The sequence below is a fragment of the Staurois parvus genome, unplaced genomic scaffold (assembly GCF_062004578.1).
Source record: "Staurois parvus isolate SC_StPar_1 unplaced genomic scaffold, SC_StPar_1.0 ptg000052l, whole genome shotgun sequence".
NCBI classification, from domain to species: Eukaryota; Metazoa; Chordata; class Amphibia; order Anura; family Ranidae; genus Staurois; species Staurois parvus.
Window position 1 is genome coordinate 2,789,139 of NW_028317848.1, and position 26,184 is coordinate 2,815,322.

The window sequence follows — 26,184 nt, forward strand, 5'->3', positions numbered from 1 at the left end:
GGAGATCAGAAATTAGCTGAGGGCAGGGTAGGCTTCTCTAAAGAGATGGGTTTTCAGGGTGCGCCTAAAGGTGAGGAGGGTAGGTGACAGTCTGATGGATTGGGGTAGTGAGTTCCAGAGGATGGGGAAAGCCCTGGAGAAGTCCTGGAGATGGGTGTGGGAGGAGGAGACCAGGGAACTGGAGAGTAGGAGGTCTTGTGAGGAGCGGAGAGTACGTTTTGGGTGGTAGATGGATATCTGATGTAGTTTTGGGCAGTGTTATGAACAGCTTTGTACGCCAGTGTTAATATTAATAATAATTCTATAATAATAATTCAGAACATGTATTCACCCTTTGAGGACCAAGGGACGTATTTGTCCCATGTTTTTAATTGCGTGTATCATCTGATTAAGAACTTAACTCTTTTTTTTGGTTTGAGTCAAAATTTTAGTTCTTATCAACAAACAAATGGATCTAGCTTTTTGCCAATTATTTCATGAAATGGCTTAGTTACAGCAACTGAAGTGTACGAACTTTAAAAACAAAAAAATTGATTCTTTTGGCGTTCCAAAATCTTACGGTCCTCAAAGGGTTAAAGCACCACTGAGCAGATATGTGTGCAAACGTGGTACTGCTCACATCAAGTGCACTGAAAACTGCAATAGCAAATGATTCCAACAAAAGGGATGCAAGTCTAGTGCCTAGCTTAGTGGTCTCCAATCTGCAGCCCCTTGCTTGCTTTTATCCGACCCTTAGGATGCGATTTCACACAATCATACAATCGTATGAAAAAATTGTTCTGTGTATGGCCACAATTTACAGAAAATAATGCCACAGAAGGTGTCTTTACAGATTGTCTCCAGTCATTTGTATACGGGGGAAGCAGGCAGATGTTTTCTTTTAAGTCACAAAGCCTTTTCCTGTATCCGGCAATAGAGCAGAGCAGCCAGTGTAACCAGTCTCTGTGTCTGACCATCTGCTTCTGACAGGTTTAGCATGTAACTGGCCAGCTTGAAGAATGACTATTGTATTAGGTATGTTAATTGTAATCCCTGAACAGGGGAATGGCTGGGACAATCCTGTGCAATCTCCAGGGTGTATTGCTCTAAGACACTTCCCTGCAGGGATGCAACACTTCCTAGAGATGTTTAATGGACATGTTCATGTTGTGCGGGTTAAACCGTCAAATCACTGCTATTAACATTCAACGTGTATTTGTCACACCCCTGCTGTACACAGTGAAGTAGATTGCTCTGATGATGTCGATACTAAGCCTGTAACTTCCTTGTAGAAGCCGGTGTGACAGTGGGAGGAGAGACTGCAGGCGAGCTGACTGAAATGGGGAATACTCAGAAAAAGTTTACAAAGAGACCCTTTGAAAAGCAGGAGGAGGCCGATCAGACCCCCAAGCACAACAAGGCTAGCAATCAGAATGGAGTAAAGAACGACAACAGCAATCTACAGGCGAAGGATCCTCCCGAATACAAGGCGAAGCCTGGACATGGCAGCACACAAGCCCCTACCACTGAGGTCACATCCCAGACTGGCAGCCAGGAAGCCAAGCTGTCATCCGAGCTCCTTTCTCCATCAGCAAGGCTGAAAGCCGAAGGCAACCAGCTTTTTAAGAATGGCCAGTTTGGGGAGGCCGCCGTCAAATACGCCGAGGCAATTGAAAATCTCAAGAACACAGGTCAGTTCTGTCTGCATTACTGGTAATCTCCAATGACAGCCATTGAATGTGACAGGTGAAACTGTAAATGACGAGCCATGCAGTGCTTATCAAAAATAAAAATGCATTTCAGGGAACCGCTGATTGTTTCTTTTGAGCTGAATGTGTTTAATTGTCAGTTTTAGCACTGTGGCTGCATAGTATTAGTGCTGCACTACCTGCCTTGTGGATACTGCAGTGGCAGCAGATTGTGCTGCAGTGCTGGCTTTCCCTTGTCTAGATACCAATGCATCTCTAATACTTCAGGAGCTGAGGACGCTGAGGAGTTGGGGATCATCTACTCTAACAGAGCCGCCTGTCACCTCAAGGATGGGAACAGCTTACAGTGCATTGAAGACTGCAACAAGTAAGTCAGAGATGACATACTTTACTGACAGCTGCATTCAAAATGGTGTTATTGTTGTATTTAAACCAAAACATTTATTATTTTGCAGTTTACCAGTTCTTAGACGTGGTGGCTGCATTCATTTTCTTTTTTTGGCTTTTTTTTCTTATATTTTCATATGGTGATCTGGCCAGTAAGTCTGTTGTTTTTCAACAGGACAAGCTGTCCTGCAGATGTAGCAGTTAGAGAGTTGTGCTGATGTAGCAGTTAGAGAGTTGTGCTGATGTAGCAGTTAGAGGGTTTAGTCAAACCATATTACCAGGGGTGCTTACAGTGGTCAGCTTTTATTTGTTTACGTAAAATCTTAAAAGTAACTGTATGCAACCTTATGTAAATCCCAAAACGAACAAAGCTGTTGCTGTAACTGCTTAAAAAGTGTTAGCTGGAGTTTGGTTTCAATTTGTTTAGTGTATCTAAATCTGCTAATGCATCTAACACTTTCCTCCCTCCAGACTGACAATGCTGCTGTCTAAAGATGTCTCAGTTGCACCTCCATCCAAAAGGGAGAGCACTCTAAGGCCCCTTTTACACGGACGTTCCGATCAGGTCTGCCTATCTGTTTTTCAGGGGGACATGATCAGAACCTTCATTGTCCTCTATGGAGTGGCGGGTGTAAACTGGCATGTGTCCATTTACATCCACCTACATCCAATCGGATCCACCAAAAACTGACAGATCGCGATCCGTTCCTCTGCTGTCCAGTAGATCGCATGGCAGTCGGGTGTAAATGGACTCCCATAGAGGAGAGCGGGCTGTGTCTATGTCCGTTCTGCATAAACTGACCTATCATCTACCTGCTCAGAGGGGATCAACGGACAGATCACCTGCTGAGCAAGTAGATCACAGCCGGAGTCCGCCCTGTGTGAAAGGGGCCTAATACTGGAGGTGATTTACTGGCCAGTTGACCAAGTGAAAACAAAGGGAAAAAAAGTGTAAAAAAAGAAAACAAATACAGTCACCACATCTAATGAATGTTAAGCTGCAATAGATTACATTTTTTGTTTTATATTTAATAGCATTTTATAGAAGTAATCCAATAATTCTGGCTGGAGACATCAGATCTAGGCAAGTGTATTGGTGTAATTTGCACTGCAGGCCTTCCATTCATAGATTTGGATGCTGTGTATCTGCACAGTAGCTGCTGGGCCTATAGACATCTACAAGGATTTCTTTGGCACCCATAGAGATTGCAGAGGCATGCAGTGACTGAACTTGACAGTTTCATTTCACTGCCCCAACCTGATTCCCAGGCTATGGATTGATGGATTATTCTGTAAATGTTTTAGTTTGAGTAGATCCTGGCAAGAGAAGTCACCATTAACTTCATAAACCTCTTGTGGTAGTGAAATCTCTGCTCCATAGTTTCCAACTTTGAAGGGTCTCACTATGTCTGCTAGATGTTTTAGGTATTTTACAATAGATAGTGCAGCAGGAAGAGGTAGACTGCATTATTGGAGGCAGAGCTGGAAATCCCTGCAGAGACCTTCCAAAAAGGAAAGCTAGGGGTATTTAGATTCTAAGTATCCATCCATAGCTGACATTACAGTTTTCGGTGGATCGACCTTTTAATTGTTTGCTGTTTTTCAAAGGCACAGAGCTTCATGTGTAGTCAAAGCCTTTAGATGGTATGTGCTCAGGGATAGCAAAGGTCAGGCCTGACAGTAGAACAGGAATTCTTTGAATTCAATCACATTACCGTATGCTGACATATATGGAGAGATCTTTTGTCTAATATAAAGCTCCAATATTTATCCAAATAACACACAGAAGCCTTCAATGGGATTTATGGGCAGATTTTAGATTAACAGTAAAAAATAAAATATATGCAAACACCTTAAATCCATAAATAACGCCACAGTCAATTTTATGCCAGGTTTGGCATTTGCATGTTGATTTATAAAAATTGGAGCAAGGGTATTAATCTTAAGGGGTATTGATTGTTGTTCCATGCCATTTACAGTGACAAAATCCAGTTGTTTGGCCCTTTACCAATAACAACTTGATAAGAAAAATGTTATTTAGCAAGAAACACACATTCCACATTAATGATTATGCTGCCAACATTGATGTATGCTGTAAATTGTCTCCAGCATTGTTCTTGTTTCTTCTTGCCAGAGACTACCATTTTGCTGAGGCCCAGAGCCCCTGAGCAGCAGTAAATCTTTAGGCTGTTAGCAGATCAGCCTCCACAAATTCAGCACAGTGCCAAAAGCAACTGAGAGCAACTGAGCATGTGCAGAGTAGGATGAGCTAGTGCATTACTGAATTTTAAACAACTGAGACACTTATTTTTAGTGTTTTACATAGCTATACCTGCAGAAGGGGCCAGTATGAAATGATCTAGCAGGACGTAATTTTCTGACTAAAGTTCCACTTTAATAGAGGCAGAACTTTCCCCTCACTAGATATGGCATTTATATACAACTGGCATGCTAAATGCCCTTAAAAACAAATAGACAGTCTACGTTTTATTCTGCAAGATAATTGAACAGGCACTCAGAAAGGTGTCTGCCAAAATAACCTGTACTCCCCCCTCCCCCATTAGATGGTTTTCATATGAAGAGCTGCTATTAAGCAATTATGGAAATAACAAAGTCATTTAAGTGATATTTGTTGGTGCTTGGCACATGTGATCTTGCACACTGCAATACATTATTGCAAAGAACTGTGACATCACCATACTGTATATGCTTCCAAAATCACAGTGACTGTAAAAGCCTAGCCATATACTTCAAATAGTTTTATAGTCAAAATGATTTTTATCTTAACACAGATGAAAAAAAACTTCCAATTCTGCCCACAACCCCCCTCCCCAACACTAACTTTAGTCCTTTCTCAATCCAGTGCTACTCCATAGTGCTGCTGCTTTGTCTTCCTGCTGTCACAGGACACACTGAGACCAGCGAGAGCCATTGGCTCCTGCTGCTGGCAATCAAATCCTGTGAGGAGGGAGTGGGGGCGTGGCTGAGCCATGCTGTATGTGTCTATGGACACTGCTTGCTATGGGAGCACAAGCAGGAGAGGCGGAGTGGACAGCTGGGGAGGGGGACTGCAGAAGAAGAGATAAGAGACCTCTTAGTTCAGTATCCTTGCACAGAGCAGGTATGTATAACCTCTTTTTTGTTTTGAAAAAAAAACAAGTTTCTACTCACTTTAACCTGCTGGGATGGAGGAGAAAAAAGTGAACCTGGGGAACAAGTGTCTCTGAATCCCCATCAGGCTCCGCTCACTGTCAATAGCACTGCTTGCAAGGGGGCTGTCAACTGTGAAGCTGATAGTGTCCTTGACAGCCAGTGGCAGGAGGGAAGGGTGATAGTGCTGGCAATCATACCATATTGTGATACTCTGTGTACAGAGACAGGCAGCCTGCCTGTCTTTGTATGCCGACTTACAGTTGGTCTTACGGTGGTATTAAACATACTAATAAAAAATCACTGACAGGTAGGGTTTTTATGGCAGAAGAAACTCTTTCAGTTTCCTCTGTCATAAATGCTTCCTCCTGCTTGTTAGTGTTAATGTACACTGAGCCATTGTCAAGGTCCTACCTTTCTTCAGAGCTTGTGCATCTCCATGAGCTGGCATCCATCTTGGTTTTCTGCAAAGCATGGTGGGAACCTTTATGCCTTCAGGCTTCTGCGGCTCCTCCTCAGAAGGGTGTGGTTGAGCACATTTAAACCTATTGTCTGCAAGTGTGCTCTGCACTTGTGTCCTGTATGTTGCCCTGTTGCAAGCGCTTGTGTTGTTCCCATTGCTCTCCTGGTAACCGACTCGGCTTGGACAAGACTACTCTCTGCATTAACCCTTTACCTGACCTCCCGTTGCTGAACCCGGCCCGTGACCTGAGTATTCTTTGCCTACCGTCTGCTCCGTTGTTATTGACCCAGCTTGTCTGACTACTCTACTCGTGTTCCCATCTAGCTCCCACCAGCTGTACGCCATTGGCGGCAGTCGTTATCGCAGCTGGGGTCACTCGGGGGCCGCGACCTGGTCTCAGGGTGCGTCAAGTCCATCCCCACCATCAGGGGCCCTGGTGAAGGGTAGCCTGGGGCTTAGACTCCGCGCCCTGAGGGACTCTGGTCTGTGGGTAGTGGCTGTCGTCAGTTGCAGCGTGACCGTACCATAGGCCTGCCTGTCCATTCCAGCGTTCCTGCCCTGACAGCCATGCATCTGCAGCTCAGAGTACATTTCGGCGCACACCCCTTTTGAGAATGTACGTTTGGTATGAAATGCATTAAGGAGGAGCCCCGCACGCCGAGACGTCACGCTGCCGGGTCACGGAGGTCCAGCGGCCATCTTTATGACCAGCTGAGCACTTAATCCCACAGGAACCCAAGGTGACCATCCCAGGGCCCAGAGGAGAGACACCTGTTGCAGACCCTCACCGCAGACCTTAAGGGGACCTCTAGAAGTTATAGAAGAGGTAGTCCACTCCAGGCTGCACCTTTCCCAGAACAGAGGGAACCTCGGGCATATCTGACTTAAATGCGCATTTATATTGCGCCTCTGGTGAGTGTGCAATCTTATCATTTCTTCCCGCACGTCACCGGATTACGGTTATCACTGGGATTAATAGAAGTCACCTATCGATACACCTATTGAATTTAATTTTGGAATAATTTTCACTATTGTGGGGACATTTACCACTCTTCCATATATATGGTTACATGGACATTATCTATATTCACATGCCGTAATAATTTTTATGTATAGTGACCATTCATATTGTGTGTTACAAATATTATTTTAGCTCTGCACTACATGTTTTTATACATTACTGCACCTGCTCTGTACTGTGGTGGTGTGACTCCTGTGCACATGCATGGGAGTGACATAATTGCGGTCAGGCGGATGAACCGGAAAAAAAGATTAGGTGAAGATGGAAGCGCCCTCACACTGATAGCGCAGCGCTGGAGGGCTTCCTTTAAAAGCTAAATCTGGTATAATGTGCTAGTATGCAGTATATACTAGCACATTATGGCATAAAACTGCAAGAGGCCCAAATAAAAAAAATATTGTAACAATTTTATTACCACTTTAATTACCTCCAGTTTCATTATCTACTATCTGGAGGTGTTTTCTTTTTAATTTGGCAGAGTAATGGCACCACTTTTGTAAAAGTAGTGCTGTTAAGAACTACCTGAATTTTACTCGCGTTTCTGTAAAGCCACCAAAACTGGCAAAGGAGCATCTTGAATCTTCATCTGTAATTTAAAAAGAAGAAAAAGCTTTTTTGGAAACTTTTTGGACTACCTTTGACCCTGACATCATTTAAAATGCGGTAGTGACCTTTGGGTCTTGTGGCATCACTGTGTTTAACGCCAATTACTCAATGGTGTATTTTGCAATTGACTGAGGCTAATGAATGAACGTTGCTTTCTGCAGATGATGTAAGTCAATTTATACTGAACTCTGAGTATTCTGTTGGGGTGGTGGAAGTCAAAACTGGGATTTTGGTGACAACTCTAAATTTTGAATTTCCTATCACTTGATGTCTTGTTGGTCACCAGGACATATAAATTTGGTGAACCTACCTAGCCGGGACAGCAGTAAATACATGGCAAGGGTTCTAATCCTTCCCTAATTTATCCAAAAATTAGGAAAATATTTTGTCTCTGCATAAACTTTAATTCACACTTGGTTTTTCCTTTCTTCCCACTGCTTTTGTATGTAGTTTCTGCCGATAACCACAGTCACAATTATTGGAGAGAATTGCATGTTAGTGTGCTTTTATTACCATATACACCCAGTATTCACTGCAAAATACCAGAAAACACGTCTGACCACTATTGGGATGACACAAACTCAGATTTCTTTATTCAGAAAATGAGCCTAGAACTCGCCATGGGCTGTTTTTCCAAGAATGTCTGAGGAATGGACAGCAGTCAGTCAGAACCAAGCTTTCTCTCTCCAGCTGTCATTGCCCATGCAGGTCTGAAGCTGATTGGCTAGTTTGAGTTGCATTCTTCATTTCATACATATTTATCAATGAGCTTCAGTTTTTTAGATTTTTTCAAACTTTATATGTAATATTTTATTACAAAATAAAACATAAATAGGAAACAAAAGCATATATTGTCAGTATTGTTGTACAAATATTAATAAAGGTATTATAGCAAAAGCAGAAAGTAAAAGAATTAGGTGTAAAAATTAGACTGGGGACGGATGGAAGGATCAGTGGTATTGTATAATAAATTATATTCTAAAATAAAAAGAGAAAGTAGAAGACTTAAGTGTAAATAAAGTGGGGAGGGGATTTAAGTGAAGGAAAGAAACGAATTAATAAATTAGTTTAGGGAAGGGGGGGATTTTAAAAACAGGTTGTTTTTGATTGTGTTCACAGAGATGTCCACTGTCAGATATTTGTTACTTAGGATATATTTTACATAAGGAAGCTCAAAAGAGCAGGGCCCTCGATCCCCTCATGTTTTGCATTGTATTGTTATTGTTCTGTCACATGTTCTGTCCCCCTTTGTAATGTACAGCGCTGAGCGAACTATTGGCGCTTTATAAATACTGTATAATAATAATAATAATAAGGACCACATTCACACCAGGGACTGTGGGACTTGCTTTGGACAGCTATTCCAGTGCAGTCTCACCACAAGACAAGGCGAAATGACTTGTTTTCTATGTGTCCAGTTCACAACACCACATTGCAGTAATGTGCGCTGAAAACAAATTTGGCAGTCCATACATTCCATTCCTACTGCGAGGCAGTCTGCTACCTCGCAGCACATGGCAGCCAATAGAACATAATGAAAGTCACTGTGTGGCATTTCAATAAAGTTTGTTTAAAAAAAAAGTTAGCTGCGTGATGCGCTGTGATCTACGCACTGGCACTGCAATGATCCCACTGCATCGCGCTGAGCAAGGGGTTAACGTTGAGGTAACCAGGAGGATGGAGAGAGGAGTTCTAGGATTGACTTCCATGCACATACAGTACGTGGTATGGGCTGAAACCCTCATGATGCCCTGCCACCCCTTTTGACGGGAGTAGCTCAGCTGTGCCTGACCACATTGAAATATGCTGGGTCACCTTTTACATGTTCATGAGCTTCCTGTAATAAAGACCGGCCACTGCTTCTGTCCTTGTGCAGAGCAACTGGTCTTGTCTCCACCCCTTCCTGTAGTTTTCTGCAGTCAGCCTCTAGTGAGTGGGGCCTGCTACGTCCCTCCCACAGCTCTGCTCAGGCTATGAACTGCACAGTGATGATGTCATGGCTTCTTTTACAAACTATTACCTGTTTTTTCAAATACTTTTTTTGACACAAAGTTGATTTATATCCTTTGTGGCTATTAAGCAATATATGTAAATGAGAATTTTGTGTCTGGAATTTGGCTTTAAACTGTTAAAAGTTAGGAAAATGGATCTGCATTGTGGTTTGGTAATTCACTGCCAATTAGGCCATAGATCTGCACCCCTTGGTCATTATAGTTGTGTTTTGCTTTGGTTTCATTGAACCAATAATCTGTGTTGTTGTGAATACTGGCTCATCCCACATAATGGGTATCTTTCTCATCTTAATTGATGGTTCCGATTATTCTTGGCCAGGTGCTTTGACACAGTATTCTGTTCCCCAGTGTAGAGTAAAGCTACGTGAGCACAATCATCTGATTAGGAAAATCATTCCTGGAGATGCCTAGAATAGGGATTATTAGTCTCTGTAGGATTGATTGCATGAGGCAGTGCAGGGCTACTGCATTCCTAGAGGACCTGTCTAATGCATCATCAGTGACCTCCAATGTGGCTATGTTCCATAGATCCAATATTTACAGGTTTATGAAAAAAATGGCTATGCTTCCCACAGAATCCAGATCATATGTACAGGGATCTCATGGAAGTCTATACAAACCATCTATTTGTTTGGTCTCTAGACATGCATGGACATTCTTAGACAGGCTTCATTTGCATTCAGACTGTCCTAGGTAGCACCCACATATGAGGCTGAGCCACTATTATTTAAAAAAATGAAATCTAATGAATGAAGTGCAATGGACCAGGGAACATCAGATTGGGAGAAAAGTGCTAAAAGGATGCTGGATGGCCTCCAGCCAAGAAACGAGGTGGGCTGTTAATGTCAAGGACCCATTAGCAAAGTGAAACACCAACCAGTGGCACAGAGAAGTTTCTTTGTCTAAAAAAGGTGACATCAGGCATCTTGTGATAAGTGCACTTGGGCAAGCGTGTAAAAAATTATAAAAAGTAAAAATTTACATTACATTGGTCATACCATGTATGTGTTTTTGTGCTTTTGCTATGAATACCCTAAGGGCTTATGCACACATAATATAATACACTTATTGATGCTTGATCTTGCTGCCAGAAGCTGGTAGGATGATCCTGCATAAAATGTCCAGACACTGTATACATGGAAATGTTTCTGTAATGTTTACACAGCGCAAATATGCTGATAGTCTGCGCAAATATGGTCAATGCTTCTATATTATAGCAACAATGTGGGTGGAACGTCCTTCAGTCACTCATGAATTTACAAATAAAACACAAGATATACGGCGCAATCCCAGAATTATATGAGCAATTCCTTCTGTAACAAAACCTAAATAAAACCTAAATGATAAAAAATGGACAGGAGTTCATAATTGTCCATAATAACAATATTGTCCGTAATAGACTTCTGACACAAAGCAGACAGCTCCACCAAGAGATTGGAATAATGGGGAACACAAGGGGGTGCCACTAAGTGTAGTATTAAAAGGGTTTTTAATAGGGCAGCTGAGTATGCACGCACATCAATCCACAAACAGAGCACTCGTATGAACTATAGCATCAATGGGGGGATCGTCCGCACACCAGAGAAGGATGTCAGCTGTGGTCAGCAGCCCAAATGGAAAAGCCGGGAAGCCATGCTTCAGCTGGGATAGAAGGGCATCCAGAACCACCATGGAACTCATAGCCAGGAGTGATGTCAGGCTGGGGGATGATCCGTTGCCTAGGTAACGCATTTCGGAGCACCAGTCAGCTCCTTTGTCAAACCTCATAGGCTATGGAAAGCAATGCTATTATTTATAGGTGCAGAGAAGCCTATGGGAGGGCCGGGCAGTCCCAGCACTAGAGGGAAGGCGGAAGTCTTACAACAGCCTCACAGGACCCATACACAAATAAATAAACAATCATAACAATCTAATTCAAAGTATAAAGCAGATTAAAATTTACTAGCTTAAAATACAAAAAGGAACATTAAATATAATCTTTATATGGCCTAAATATGTACATTTATAGAAAAAAAAAAGATATCATTAAGGATATACACTCACCAACCTCTTTGTTATTGACACCTGTTCAACTGCTTTGTAACACAAATTGCTAATCAACCAATCACATTCTCAATGCACTTAGGCATCTAGACGTGGTGAAGAGGACTTGCTGAAGTTGAAACCGAACATCAGAATGGGGAAGAAAGGAGATATAAGTGACTTTGAGCGTGGCATGGTTGTTGGTGCCACACGGGCTGGTCTGAGTATTTAAAAAAACTGCTGATCCACTGGGATTTTCATGCACAACCATCTCTAGGGTTTATAGAGAATGGTCTGAAAAAGAGAAAATATCCAGTGAGCTGCAGTTGTGTGGATGAAAATGCTTTGTTGATGTCAGAGGAGAATGGGCAGACTGGTTCAAGATGATAGAAAGGCAACAGTAACTAAAATAACCACACGTTACAACCAAGGTATGCAGAACGCATCTCTGAATGTACAATATGTCAACCCTTGAAGCAAATGGGCTACAACAGCAGCAGACCACACCTGGTGCCATTCCTGTCAGCTAAGAACAGGAAACTCGCACAGGCTCACCAAAACTGGACAGATGTGAACAAAAATCCAAATTTATTGGCTTTTCAGTGGGAGACAGAGACAGTAACCTCATATTCAGAGCCATCCCAGATAATGACCTTTTCATCTTTGTAGAGCCCACAGAAGACAATGTGGGCAGAAAAGGGATTATTACGCCAGATATTGTGGGCCTCCCAAAATCCCATCATCAGTTTAACATAACTGGGGGGGAAATTTGCCCCCCTAGCTGTGCCAGTGATTTGGAGATGATTTTCACTATCAAAACATAAATAATTATGGGTTAGACCAGCAATGGGCAAACTATGGCCCCCGGGCCGTATACGGCCCGGCGGACCTTTTAATCCGGCCCGCGGAGCTAGGCTCCCGCTAGGCTCCTCTCACAGTCCACCCTGAAGACCGGTGTAGCATGAAAATCTGTCTCCTATGAGGATCTGTCCCCCTCGACGTATCTGCGCATGTGCCGGAGATCGCCAATCGGCTGCTAATGCCTGAAACTGGCACATGCGCAGATACGTCGAGGGGGACAGATCCTCATAGGAGACAGATTTTCATGCTACACCGGAACGGCGCGGGAACACGGCGAGAGGAACACGCGAAGCAAAGGTAAGTGAATTGACACAGGGGGGACTTGGGGACTTAATATGGGGGATGAATTACTATAGGGGGGATGAATTACTATAGGGGGGATGAATTACTATAGGGGGGATGAATTACTATAGGGGGGATGAATTACTATATGGGGGGATGAATTACTATATGGGGGGATGAATTACTATATGGGGGGATGAATTACTATATGGGGGGATGAATTACTATGGGGGATGAATTACTATATGGAGGATGAATTACTATGCTTACTATGGGGGAATATTACTATACTTACTATGGATGACACATACACATCATTCATCTACTCTTGGTCCGGCCCCCCGGTCCAATATATGAACCCATTGCGGCCCTCAAGTCAAAAAGTTTGCCCACCCCTGGGTTAGACAAAACCTAGTCTCTTCCAAAATAAAACTCGCTTGTGTATGACTAAGGGGTCTTCCATTAGGAAATGTTGCACAGCTTGAATTCCTATGTCCTGGGGAATAGATGTGTATATAGGGAGCATTCTTCCAGGGAAACCCACTTGTAGGAGGGCTCCCAGGTGTACTTATTTAGCATTTCCATTAGGTGTATGCCATCCCTAATAAATAAATGAATACATTTTATATATATAAGTAGAGAGTGGGCTAGAGGCTGCAAAAACTGATCAATGTACATTGAAAATCTAATAGTGATGCTTTCAGTAGGTGGTAAAAATATGGAACTTTATAGAATTCTTTCCGAAAAAAAAGCAGCCTCGGTCTTTGTAATGACCCCTTGGGTCTTGGCTGCATCTATGAGGTAGTTCACATCTGAGATGAATTCGGGTAGGGGATCTTTCTTCAGTTCTTCAGTGTTCTTATCGGAGAGGAGGTGTAGCTTCTTTCCAACATAATCAACTTTATCCTGAACCACTATGGCTCCACCTTTGTCTGCTGGTTTGATAACTATATTAGAATTTTTGGACAAGTCCTCAAGGGCTATACGTTCACCAGGTGTTAAGTTGGGATGGCCTGGACTAGGAGCATCTTTCTTACACATACACTATAGTGACAAAAGTATTGGGACGCCTGCCTTTACACGCACATGAACTTTAATGGTATCCCAGTCTTAGTCCGTAGGGTTCAATATTGAGTTGGCCCACCCTTTGCAGCTGTAACAGATTCAACTCTTTTTGGAAGGCTATCCACAAGGATTAGGAGTTTGTCTATGGTAATGTTTGACTATTCATCCAGAAGTGCATTTGTGAGGTCAGGCACTGATATCGGATGAAAAGGTCTGGCTCGCAGTCTCCGATCTAATTTATCCCAAAGGTGTTCTATCGGGTTGAGGTCAGGTCTCTGTGCAGGCCAGTCAAGTTCCTCCACCCCAAACTTGCTCATCCATGCCTTTATGGACCTTACTTTGTGCACTGGTGCACAGTCATGTTGGAACAGGAAGGGGCCATCCCCAAACTGTTGCCACAAAGTTGGGAACATGAAATTGTCCAAAGTGTCTTGGTATGCTGATGCCTTAAGAGTTCCCTTCACTGGAACTAAGGGGCCAAGCTCAACCCCTGAAAAACAATTCCACACCATAATCCCCCTCCACCAAATTTTACACTAGGCACAATGCAGTCAGGTAAGTACCATTCTCCTGGCAACCGACAAACTCATACACGTCCATTGGATTGCCAGACAGAGAAGTGTGATTCGCCACTCCAGAGCACACATCTCCACTGCTCTAGAGTCCAGTGGCAGTGTGCTTTACACCACTGCATCCAACGCTTTGCATTGCACTTGGTGATGTAAGGCTTGGATGCAGCTGCTCGGCAATGGAAACCCATTCCATGAAGCTCTCTATGCACTGTTGTGCTAATCTGAGGGCCACACGAAGTTTGGAGGTCTTTAGCTATTTACTCTGTAGACAGCTGGCAACATCTGTGCGCTTCAACATGTGTGGACCCCTCTCTGTCATTTTATGTGGCCTACCACTTTGTGGCTGAGTTGCTGTTGTTCCCAGTTGCTTCCACTTTGTTATAATACCAGTAAAAGTTGACCGTGGAATATTTAGTAGCAAGGAAATGTCACGGATGGACTTTTTGCACAGGTGGCAACCTATCACGGTACCACGTTTGAATTCACTGAGCTCTTGAGAGTGACCCATTCTTTCACAAATGGTTGCAGAAGCAGTCTACATGCCTAGGTGCTTTATTTTATACAACTGTGGCCATTGAGGAGTTTGGAACACCTGAATCCAATGATTTGGAGGGGTGTCCCAATACGTTTGGCATTATAGTGTATTTATAAGGTCTGTATATATCACACGACAAAGCTTGATCAACGATTGGTTGCTCTATATGCCACCCGCTGCCCCTTTGATCCAGCCTGCCATGTGTTTCTGGCAGCCATTGGTTGCTGGGACTGCCGGCTCTGCCTCCTAGCTCTGCCCTCCAACTTCAGTTTTGCTTCTCTGTCACAGCAGTACCCAACACTTGAGTATATGGTGTGTCCAGGTGTCCTGCTGTCACACTACCCCCCCATCACACTGCTCCCCTCCCTCCTGTCACACTGCCCCCCTCCTGTCACACTGCCCCCGTCACCTGTTCACACTGCCTACCCCACCTGTAACACTGCCCCCACTCTTGTCACACTGCCCCCCCCTCACACTGCCTCCTTCACCTGTCACACTGACCCCAGCACCTGTCACACTGCCCTCCTCCTGTCACACTAACCTCCCTCTCCTGTCACATTGCCCTCCCTCACATTTTTCACACTGCCCCCCCCCCAACCTGTCACACTGCTCCCCCCTCCTGTCAACCCTCCCAACAGTGTTCCTAAAAGCTGTATACAATAAAAACAAGAAAGAACAAAGGACACTAGGTGGCTCGTGCTGCCTGTCTTCTAGTGTATTTCTTTGGTAGGAGGCTCCAATAGAGTGCTTTTAGGCTGTATGCTATACGCATGTAAACGTGAGCCCATATGTTCACATGCATAGAGTGTAAAGAACACCAAAAACTCTTTCTTAAATGTGGGATTATGCCTTGGATTGCTGTGCTAGTAAATTGATTCAGATGCCCCAATGTGCATGGTAACTAATTAACTAAGCTTCCTGTGCCAGAAAACTGGTGCAGGAAACTGGAGTGACTTGCATCACATTAGCTAAGCCACGGGTGTCAAACTGGCGGCCCTCCAGCTGTTACCAAACTACAAGTCCCATGAGGCATTGCAAGATTGACAGTAATAAGCATGACTCCCAAAGGCAGGGGCATGATGGGACTTGTAGTTTCGCAACAGCTGGAGGGCCACCAGTTTGACACCCCTGAGCTAAGCCTAGCTAAGACAAACCTGTTGTAAGGTCTATCTACTTGACATCAACTGACCTGGGTTCTGTAACTAAATAAAGAGTTCAGTTTTGAAAACTGCTGTAGATTCCTGCTAGATCAGAGCTGGTGTAGACATTTCACATTCCTCTCTCTGCACCTCCAGTGATTACTCTGCACAGCCCTCCTCCTCCCTTCCAAACCCAGATGAGTGAGGGCAGGGAGGGGCAGAGAGATTGGAGAATGCAGCTCCAGCTGTACTGTTCTATGCTGTGTCTTTGTTGGACACAGCATAGAACATGGAGCAGATCAGTCCTAATTAACAAAGTGGCTTGCTCCCATTTTGTCATTCAGGAGTAGCATCTGCTCTGTTTTCTAATTTTAAGAGTAGTGCAAGCATTATACTTTTGTTAATTACCCTCAATGGATATAATAATGCTGCTTCCAGATCCATAATTATTATTATACAGGATTTATATAGCGCCAACAGTTTGCTCAGCGCTGTACATTATAATGGGAGACAATACACGAGACAGTACAGTAACAATACAATTCAATACACGAGGGGTTTGAGGGCTCTGCTCCTTGGAGCTTACAATCTAGGAGGAAGGGGATAGTGATACAGGAGTAAATAGTTGTGGGGGATGGAGTGGTAGGAAGAGTGGAGGAGATCGGCAATTAGCTGAGGGTGGGGTAGGCTTCCCTGAAGAGATGGGTTTTCAGAGTGCGCCTAAAGGTGAGGAGAGTAGCTGATAGTCTGATGGATTGGGGTAGAGAGTTCCAGAGGATGGGGGAAGTGCTGGAGAAGTCCTGGAGACGGGCATGGGAAGAGGAGACCAGGGAGCTAGAGAGTAGGAGGTCTTGTGAGGAGCGGAGAGTACGTTTTGCGTTTTGGGTGGTATTTGGATACCAGATTGGAGATGTAGTTTGGGGCAGTGTTATGAACAGCTTTGTATGTCAATGTTAGCATTTTGAATTTTATCCGTTGGGCAATCGGAAGCCAGTGGAGGGATTGGCAAAGGGGGGTGGCGGATACGGAGCGGTTAGTAAGGTGGATGAGCCTCGCCGGAGTATTCAGGATAGACTGAAGCAGGGATAGTCTACGATGAGGTAAGCCAGTGAGGAGGGAGTTACAGTAGTCAAGTCGTGTTATAATAAGGGAGTGAATGAGTTGCTTAGTGGTTTCCAGGGTTAGGAACGGATGTATTTTGGAGATGTTGCGGAGGTGAAGTCTACCTGAGTTTGTCAGCGATTGGACCTGGGGCTGGAAGGACAGATTGTAATTTAGGATGACTACTAGTACTCTGGCTTGCTGGGTGGGACTGATGGTGGCCTTGTTGATCTTGATGGAGAAGTCATGGGGGGGGGGCGCGGGCTGGGGGGAAAACTAGGAGCTCGGTTTTGGAGAGATTTAGTTTGAGGAAGTGGAGTGACATCCAATCCGATATGTCGAAAAAGATATGCTGTACGAATCTGAACATCAGGGCTTTGGATCCTTGTGTGAACCCCTAAATGGCTAAGAAGAAATTTGCTTTAGTGGCTCCCAGGACTACATTTTCTTTCTACACTTTTCTGCACTTGCAGTAAAACAGTAATCCTGCCATACAACTAGAATGCTGTCCCGTGAGAGAATGATCCCATCACAAAAGACTGATAGCAGGGCTCAGGTCAGAGATGTAAGATTTGGAGTAGAGTAGGAACAATAGAAATACATTTAGTTGTCTGTCAGAGCCCACAGGTTCATACAAACTCAGATAAGTCCAACTAACACTATATATCTTCTTATACCCCTATAAATGCAAGTGCTGTACAGAGATAAAGCCCATTTAAAGAGAACCTGTGGTGTTTTTTTCACTGGGCCACCTATGCTAGTACAAACCTATAGTTATTTAAAATTTGCTTAAGAGTAACTTTAAATGTGATGTTCACATATTTGCTTGCCTAATGCGCCATACTTTCATGGCAGTATTTATTATACAGGATCACTTTTCTAATGGCTATCTATCCAAATACCTAAATATCTCTGAATGACTGCTTTTAGAAAATCAGTTGCAAGATACAGTGGATATAAAAAATCTACACATCCCTGTTAAAATGTCAGGTTTCTGTAATGAAAAAAAATTTAACAAACATAAATAATTTCAGAACTTTTTCCACCTTTAATGTAACCTATAAACTCTACAATTCAATTGAACAGCAAACTTAAATCTTTTAGGTGGAGGGAAGTAAAAATAAAAAACTAAAATAATTGGTTGCATAAGTGTGCACACCCTTAAACTAATACTTTGTTGAAGCACCTTCCAGCACTCAGTCTTTTTGGGTAGGAGTCTATCAGCATGGCACATCTTCACTTGGCAATATTTGCCCACTCTTCCTTGCAGAAACCCTCCAAATCTGCCAGATTGTGAGGGCATCTTCTGTGCACAGCCCTCTTCAGATCACCCCACAGATTTTTGTTCGGATTCAGGTCTGGGCTCTGGCTGGGCCATTCCAAAACTTTCATCTTCTTCTGGAGAAGCCGTTCCTTTGTTGATTTCGATGTATGCTTTGGGTCATTGTCATGCTGAAAGTTGAAGTTCATCTTCACGTTTAGCTTTCTAACAGAAGCCTGAAGGTTTTGTGCCAATATTGACTGGTATTTGGAACTGTTCATAATTCCCTCTACCTTGACTAAGGGTCCAATTCCAGCTGAGGAAAAACAGCCCCAAAGCATGATGCTGCCACCACCATGCTTCACTGTGGGTATGGTGTTCTTTCGGTGATGTGAAGTGTTGTTTTTGTGCCAAATATATCTTTTAGAATTATGGCCAAAAGGTGCAACCTTGGTTTCATCAGACCATAACACATTTTACCACATGCCTTTGGGAGAGTTCAGATGTGTTTTTGCAAAATTTAGCTAGGCTTGGATGTTTTTCTTTGTAAGAAAAGGGTTCCGTCTTGCCACTCTACCCCATAGCCCAGACATATGAAGAATACGGGAGATTGTTGTCACGTACCACACAGCCAGTACTTGCTAGATATTCCTGCAGCTCCTTTAATGTTGCTGTAGGCCTCTTGGCAGCCTCCCAGACCAGTTTTCTTCTCGTCTTTTCATCAATTTTGGAGGGACGTCCAGTTCTTGGCAATGTCATTGTTGCGCCATATTTTCTCCACTTGATGATGACGGTCTTCTCTGTGTTCCATAGTATATCTAATGCCTTGGAAATTCTTTTGTACCCTTCTCCTGACTGATACCTTTTAACAATTAAATCCCTCTGATGCTTTGGAAACTTTGTGCAGACCATGGCTTTTGTGGTAGGATGCGACTAAGAAAATGTCAGGAAAGACCTACTAGAACAGCTGAACTTTATTTGGGGTTAATCAGAGGCACTACAAATGATGGTAGGTGTGTTCTGACTCCTATTTAACATGATTTTGAATGTGATTGCTTAATTCTGAACACAGCTACATCCCCAGTTATAAGAGGATGTGCACACTTATGCAACCACATTATTTTATTTTTTTAATGTTTACTTTCCCCCCTAAAAGATTTCAGTTTGTTTTTCAATTGAGTTGTACAGTTTATAGGTCACAATAAAGGTGGAAAAAGTTCTGAAATGATTTATCTTTGTCTCATTTTTTTACATCACAGAAACCTGACATTTTAACAGGGGTGTGTAGACTTTTTATACCCACTGTAAATCCCTATTGATTACTTAAATTGTGCTTTAGATTCATGTTGTTCCCCTCATCTAATTTTTTAAGCTATGAAAAATATTTGTAATTTTTTTTTCTGCCCTACCTATTTTCTTGTTTAAGCACACCGTGTGTCGTACATTCCTTTTATGTACAGACTGGTGGAGTTCAGTGTATAGACCTCACCCCTGCTTTCACCTCTGTCTTCAGGGCAAGGGCTGCTGCTTCTATAGAAATGAGTTTCTTCTGCTCCCTCCCTCTAACGTTCTACCTGGAATTCAGACTGAAAAACACTATTTGATTTAAGGCAACTAACACTGGTGAGCTGTTGACATATCATATACCAGGAAATGGATAAGAGCCATATACTAGGACTTGGGAAGGCATGACGGGCTCCGAACTTTGACATCAACATAATATCGTTTTCTATGCAGTGTTGTAATTTGAAAAGCTTCAGGGATTTGAAAAATGTATTTGGGCCTGTGCACCTAAACAGACTCAAAAGGCAAAACAAAGCCAACATTTGGTGCTGTCCATCGGATGCATCAAATCCATAAATACACACAATCATAGAGATGAGTGCGGTCCATAATTTATGTAAAACAATGTTTTGTATTAAAATTCATATATTTGCACTTATGCACCTATCAGTCACATTGATATATCTTTATCCCTTTAGAAGTGCTTAGAGATTATTTTGCCTAAAATGTACATTCTCATGTAGGGGAGGCTGGAAATGTGACTTGTATCTCACTTGTATCTTTTGGGGAAAGCAAAGAGCCAACCACAGGTTCATTCACCAATAGGTGAATGAAGTTTTGACTTAAGAAAAAAAAAAATCAGCATCCAATCCTAATTTTACACTTGCAGAAAAGATTAGCACACATCTGAGAGCCAACACTTGACACCACATCACCCCATTGTGTTCCTTCAGTGATAAAGCCACTAGCTATGTTGAACAATACCTCCAAATACATTAGTGTGCTGTTTTATACTGTAGAAATATATGTGCAAGGGTAACTTTTGCACACACGATGTATAGAAAATAATGTAGAGAATTCTATCTGTAACTAGGATCGGGTGTTGTGTTCATTTGCAATCCTAAATCAAATGCATTACATTGGAAAAGCAAGCTTCTCAGTATTTCTGGGCAGTTCAGTTTGGAAACACAATTGCTTTTATGTGTTATGTTTTTCTTAAGTTTCTTTTTCCTTGTATTAAGCCCCAAAACAAAAATGTATCAGGCTACTTTCACACTAATTCGTAGCAAAAACGTGGCAAAAATGCATACGTGGGGAGTTGCGTGTTTGGTGCTTTTTTTACCGCACCAAACCTGCACCAAAAATGCAGAAAGCAGGATTTTAAAAAACGCAGTGGACTCGCAACTGACCAGTGTGAAGAGTTCTATAGAAGGCTCAGTTCACACTTTGTGGGCTGTTAGCGGAAGCGGGAATTGCATCTGTTCCCATGCTCACAACCACCAACAGCCGAATTGAGCTGCTATTACAAGACACGCAGGGCTGGGATTCATTCTGAATGGCACTCCTATGCATCTTAGTCTGCAGCATGATTGTGGGTGTGGGAACCACAGGATCATAGAGACCATGAGTTTTCCCTGCGGCCATGTTTTTAAAAATGTGCACCTTTATTTGCGCGGGAAACACTGCTGTGCCCAAGCAAACGCAGGGACACGACCTGCAATTGTGTGAACCGAGCCACATGGTCAGATGTTCTTCCACTTTTTTAACATAAATAGTGAAAGAAAAATGGATCACTGCGGGAAACACTGCTGTGCCCAAGCAAACGCAGGGACACGACCTGCAATTGTGTGAACCGAGCCACATGGTCAGATGTTCTTCCACTTTTTTAACATAAATAGTGAAAGAAAAATGGATCACTGCGAAAGCATCCTTATATTGCAGCTTAGCAATCCTTAGATCTAGTGGCTGCATTAGTTTCCTTTTCTAGGCTTTTTTTTATCTGGTAAGGAAGTCTGTTATTTTTCAACTTTCTTTAACAGGCAAAGCTGTCCAGTAAAAGTGGCTGTGAGAGGGCTAAGAAAACCATTTAATACTGACAGGGGTGCTTACAATGATCAGCTTTTATTTATGTAAAACCTTTATCCCAAAAGGAGAAAACTGTTTCTGTAACTGCTGTAAAGTGTTAGCTGGAGTTTGACTTTAAAACGGAGTTCCACTCACGCTGTCAAAAAATAAAAGTCAGCAGCTACAAAAACTGTAGCTGCTGACTTTTAAAAAACAGCCACTTACCTGTCCCTCGGTCCCCCGGTGTGTTCCCTGCAGCCCTTTTTTACCAGCCGTCCTGTATTCCAGGAGGCCGGCATCTTCAGTGTGGGCACCCGGCTGTCATAGCTTGCAGCTTCACAGCCGAGTACCCACTGTGCATGCGCGAGTAGCGCTGCGCTTCATGAATTGTCCTGTAGTCTTCTGGGACCTGTCACGTGTCCCAAAAGACTACAGGGAGGGAGGGAGGACACCTTCCGCTTACCTGAAGTGGGAGCAGGTACCTGTCAAATTCGGGTACCCATCCCCCAAAGGTGGCAATCCTTAATGAGGAGCGGGGGAGCAGTCCTTAAAGCGGAACTTCCCCTTTTGGGTGGAGCTCCGCTTTAATTTGGTAGTCAAGTCCATCTAAATCTGTTAGTTCATCTAACATTACCTTCTACCCAGATTGCCAATGCTGTTGTCCAAAGGTTGCTTCATTGCTCCTCCATACAGAGTGGAAACACCCTGAAGGCTTGTTCAGGCAGGCCCATATGGAAGGAGTGTTACTTTGCCAGAAATAGAAGTCACGAATCTCAAAGGGGATTTTGAGGATATCCAGATTTTTGATGCATCAGAGCAAGAATTACTATTGTGCAGTAATACAAGAAATTCCCATGAGATATGGTGGTTGAAAGATTGCTGCTTTCATCTAAGTATTTCATATCTACCCCTTGGGGTTGCGTCTCCCACTAATATACCCTGATCCCTCCCGAGCTCCATTGTTCCCTTTTTATTTAAAGCTGAACTTTACTTAACAATTGATAAAAAGTAATGTTCTTTTAACAAGGAGCATACATTTCACATTAATAATTCTGCCACCAAAATCAGTGTATGCTGCAAATTGCCTCCAGCATTGCTCCTGTTTCTTCTTGCTGTAGGCTGCCATCTTGTTGAAGGCCAGAGCCCTGAGCAGCAGTCAAAGCAGAACTAAACCCTCCTATCCTTTTCAGCCAAGCATGATTGCTCCTGTTTCTTCTTCCTGGAGGCTGCCATCTTGTTGAAGCCCAGAGCCCTAAGCAGCAGTCAAAGCAGAACTAAACCCTCCTATCCTTTTCAGCCAAGCATGATTGCTCCTGTTTCTTGCTGGCGGCTGCCATCTTGTTGAAGCCCAGAACCCTGAGCAGCAGTCAAAACAGAACTAAACCCTCCTATCCTTTTCAGCCAAGCATGATTGCTCCTGTTTCTTCTTGCTAGAGGCTGCCATCTTGTAAAACTCAGAGCCCGGAGCAGCAGTCAAAGCAGAACTAAACCCTCCTATCCTTTTCAGCCAAGGAAGCTACCATCTGTTTGATCTGCAACTGCCATGGTGCTGCACATATGATCAGCTATACCACTAGTCATTTGATGGTTTGACAGTTTGGTTGAGAACACAAGAAAATGCTACAATTGGCATTCCCGGCATGCCAGGAATTGAACTGTTTTTGTAAAACTGATAAATCGATAGGTTTAGTTCTGCTTTAATCTGTAAACTGTCAGCAGATCAGCCTCTACAAATTTGGCACAGTGCCTAAAAAAGCCTAAAAATGGAGAGCAACTGAGCATGTGCAGAGCAGGGTGCGAAAGTGTATTACTGGATTTTAAACAGTATAGGCACTTATTTTTAATGTTTCACATAGCTATACCTGCAAAAGGGGCAAGCATGAAGTGATCTAGCAAGGCTTAATTTTCTGACTGAAGTTCCACTTTAACCACTTCCCATCCGCCCATGTACATAAACGGCTGGATGCGAGCAGTGCAGGAGCGGGTTGCCATTCATAAACGGCTCACGTACTTACAACCTGTTCATGCTCCCTGGGAGCGCGTGGCACCAGAGGACACAACGGAACACCGATCGCTGTACGGGACCTCTGTATGAGGTCCCGACAATGTGATCACTAATTGGTCAATCAGTGATCACATGAATAGTAGTAAGCAAGATGTCACTTCTGACATCATTGCTTACTACTAGTGAAATCTGTGAATGATCAGAGGTCACATGGTACAAGGCTATTAACAACAGCCTTGTACCATATGACAAGCTGTGACCAATCACAGCTCACACAGTACTTCTCAATGGCTGCAAGAATGCAGCCAGAGATAAGGGGAAATTATTGCTTTTACAGCCTTTAGCAATCAGTAAAAAAGAAAAAAAAATCTTCATCACCCCCCACAAGTAGTACAGTGTCACTGTACTGCTAGGGTGACAGTATGTTAAAAAACATAAATAATAATATAAAAAAAATAAAAATGTAAAAACAAAATTTTGAAAAATTATAATTTTTAGTTATAAACTAATTTGGGCTATTTTTTTTTACTAAAAAGATAACTGAATACATTTTGGCCAAGATTTATGAAGAAAGATTATTTGCATAATTTTATAAGAAAAACACTTTTTTTTTCAAATTTTTGGACTTTTTTATTTATATAGCAAAAAAAAATAAAAATCCCAGTGGTGAATAAATACCACCAAAATAAAGCTTTATCTGTCTCAAAAAAATGCTAAAAAATTCATATGGGTACAGTGTTGCATGACCGCGCAATTGTCATTCAAAGTGTGATAGCGCTGAAAGCTGGAAATTGGCCTTGCCAGGAAGGGGGTGAAAGTGTCTGGGCAGGAAGGGGGTGAAAGTGTCTGGGCAGGAAGGGGGTGAAAGTGTCTGGGCAGGAAGGGGGTGAAAGTGTCTGGGCAGGAAGGGGGTGAAAGTGTCTGGGCAGGAAGGGGGTGAAAGTGTCTGGGCAGGAAGGGGGTGAAAGTGTCTGGGCAGGAAGGGGGTGAAAGTGTCTGGGCAGGAAGGGGGTGAAAGTGTCTGGGCAGGAAGGGGGTGAAAGTGTCTGGGCAGGAAGGGGGTGAAAGTGTCTGGGCAGGAAGGGGGTGAAAGTGTCTGGGCAGGAAGGGGGTGAAAGTGTCTGGGCAGGAAGGGGGTGAAAGTGTCTGGGCAGGAAGGGGGTGAAAGTGTCTGGGCAGGAAGGGGGTGAAAGTGTCTGGGCAGGAAGGGGGTGAAAGTGTCTGGGCAGGAAGGGGGTGAAAGTGTCTGGGCAGGAAGGGGGTGAAAGTGTCTGGGCAGGAAGGGGGTGAAAGTGTCTGGGCAGGAAGGGGGTGAAAGTGTCCGGGCTTGAAGTGGTTAAAGAAAAGGGAACAGTCATTACCTGTTATACATGTCTAGGTATCACTCCAGCTGATTAGCAGATTTCTGCTAACATTGGACAAGTCATTCACAGATTTCACTAGTAGTAAGCAATGATGTCAGAAGTGACATCTTGCTTACTATTATTCATGTGATCATCAATTTACCCCTCCACTGGTCTACTAGATGCATCTGTTCATGACCTGATCACCATTACTTGCTGTGGTCATCACACCTAGTTCATTCAACTCTGTTCTGCGTATATGAGTGGAGAGATTATAGTTTATTGCAATGGAAATGAGAGTGACTAAGGACTGGAGCTTTTGGGTTTGGGATTGGTTGTATCAAATCTCATTCATCCCTGGCTTCATAAATAATACTGCCTGGTATTGCGTGCCAAACCTCAACCACACAGGGCACCACCCGACACAGACACATGAATGAAGAGCAGCCCAACTCGTGTGTATGTCTGCACCGCTCCGCCTGGGTAGCTTAGGAGTACTCTTCACAAATCCGTGTTTGTCCAAAGCTGTGCTGAAATCAGCTGTGTTTCTTGAGAGTATACTGCAAAGAATGTATCCAGATTTACACAACCAGCTACATACAAAGACACCTGGATGTCCTTTTCTGTGTAAATGGCCATAGATATTATAGAGTGTGTCTTCAATATTCCTTATTATTGTGAATGTTTGTCATCAGGGCTCGGGTATGACATGTAAGGAGGAGATGAGTTTACGTTAGAGGTTGTTCATACACGAGACACGTCATGTGCTTTTTGTTTGGTCGTGGAAAGAGCGTGATAAAAATTCCTCTGTGACTCAGCAAAACATTTACTGCTGTGGTCTATTTTAAACCTCCATAAAGGAATACACCTTGGTGAGCCGCTCACAGCTGTCTGGGCTGATGTGCTGGACACATCCTCCCCTATGAAAATGAGTTGATGCCTAGAGATGCCAGTGCCAGCATTTTTCTTCTTTGTGTGTGAATAATTTGATGCTCACAATAATTTTTCTTCTTTAATTAAGGTTTGTCGCGTGCTCAGCAAAAGGGTCTTCCCCCTCTCTTCTAGAAGTGCATAACTGGAATATCCCTTTGACCATCCTCCTACTAGTGCCTGACATGCTATAACATCAGTATAATATTTAGCTGGGGTTGCAGCTGCTGTATTACTCTTAGGGCTCATGTACACTGCAGCCGCTAAACTCACGTTTAGGAGCTGTTCAGCGTTTTTTTCAGCAGCCCCTGAACTCACCCTAATGTTTTCCTATGTGTCCATGTACACATCTTTGTTTACAGCCGTTTACAGGCATTTGAGTTTACAGTGGTT

At 43.2% G+C, this 26,184-nt stretch overlaps 1 protein-coding gene across 1 annotated transcript in view; it reads left to right on the forward strand.

The window, feature by feature from the left end:
• The window catches only part of SPAG1 (sperm associated antigen 1), a 114,190-nt gene that overhangs the window by 42,496 nt on the left and 45,510 nt on the right, over positions 1–26,184 (forward strand). The window contains exons 11-12 of the mRNA XM_089666487.1: positions 1,272–1,670; positions 1,956–2,055. Coding sequence (XP_089522613.1) covers positions 1,272–1,670; positions 1,956–2,055 — 499 coding nt within the window. The remainder of the gene's footprint in view (positions 1–1,271; positions 1,671–1,955; positions 2,056–26,184) is intronic.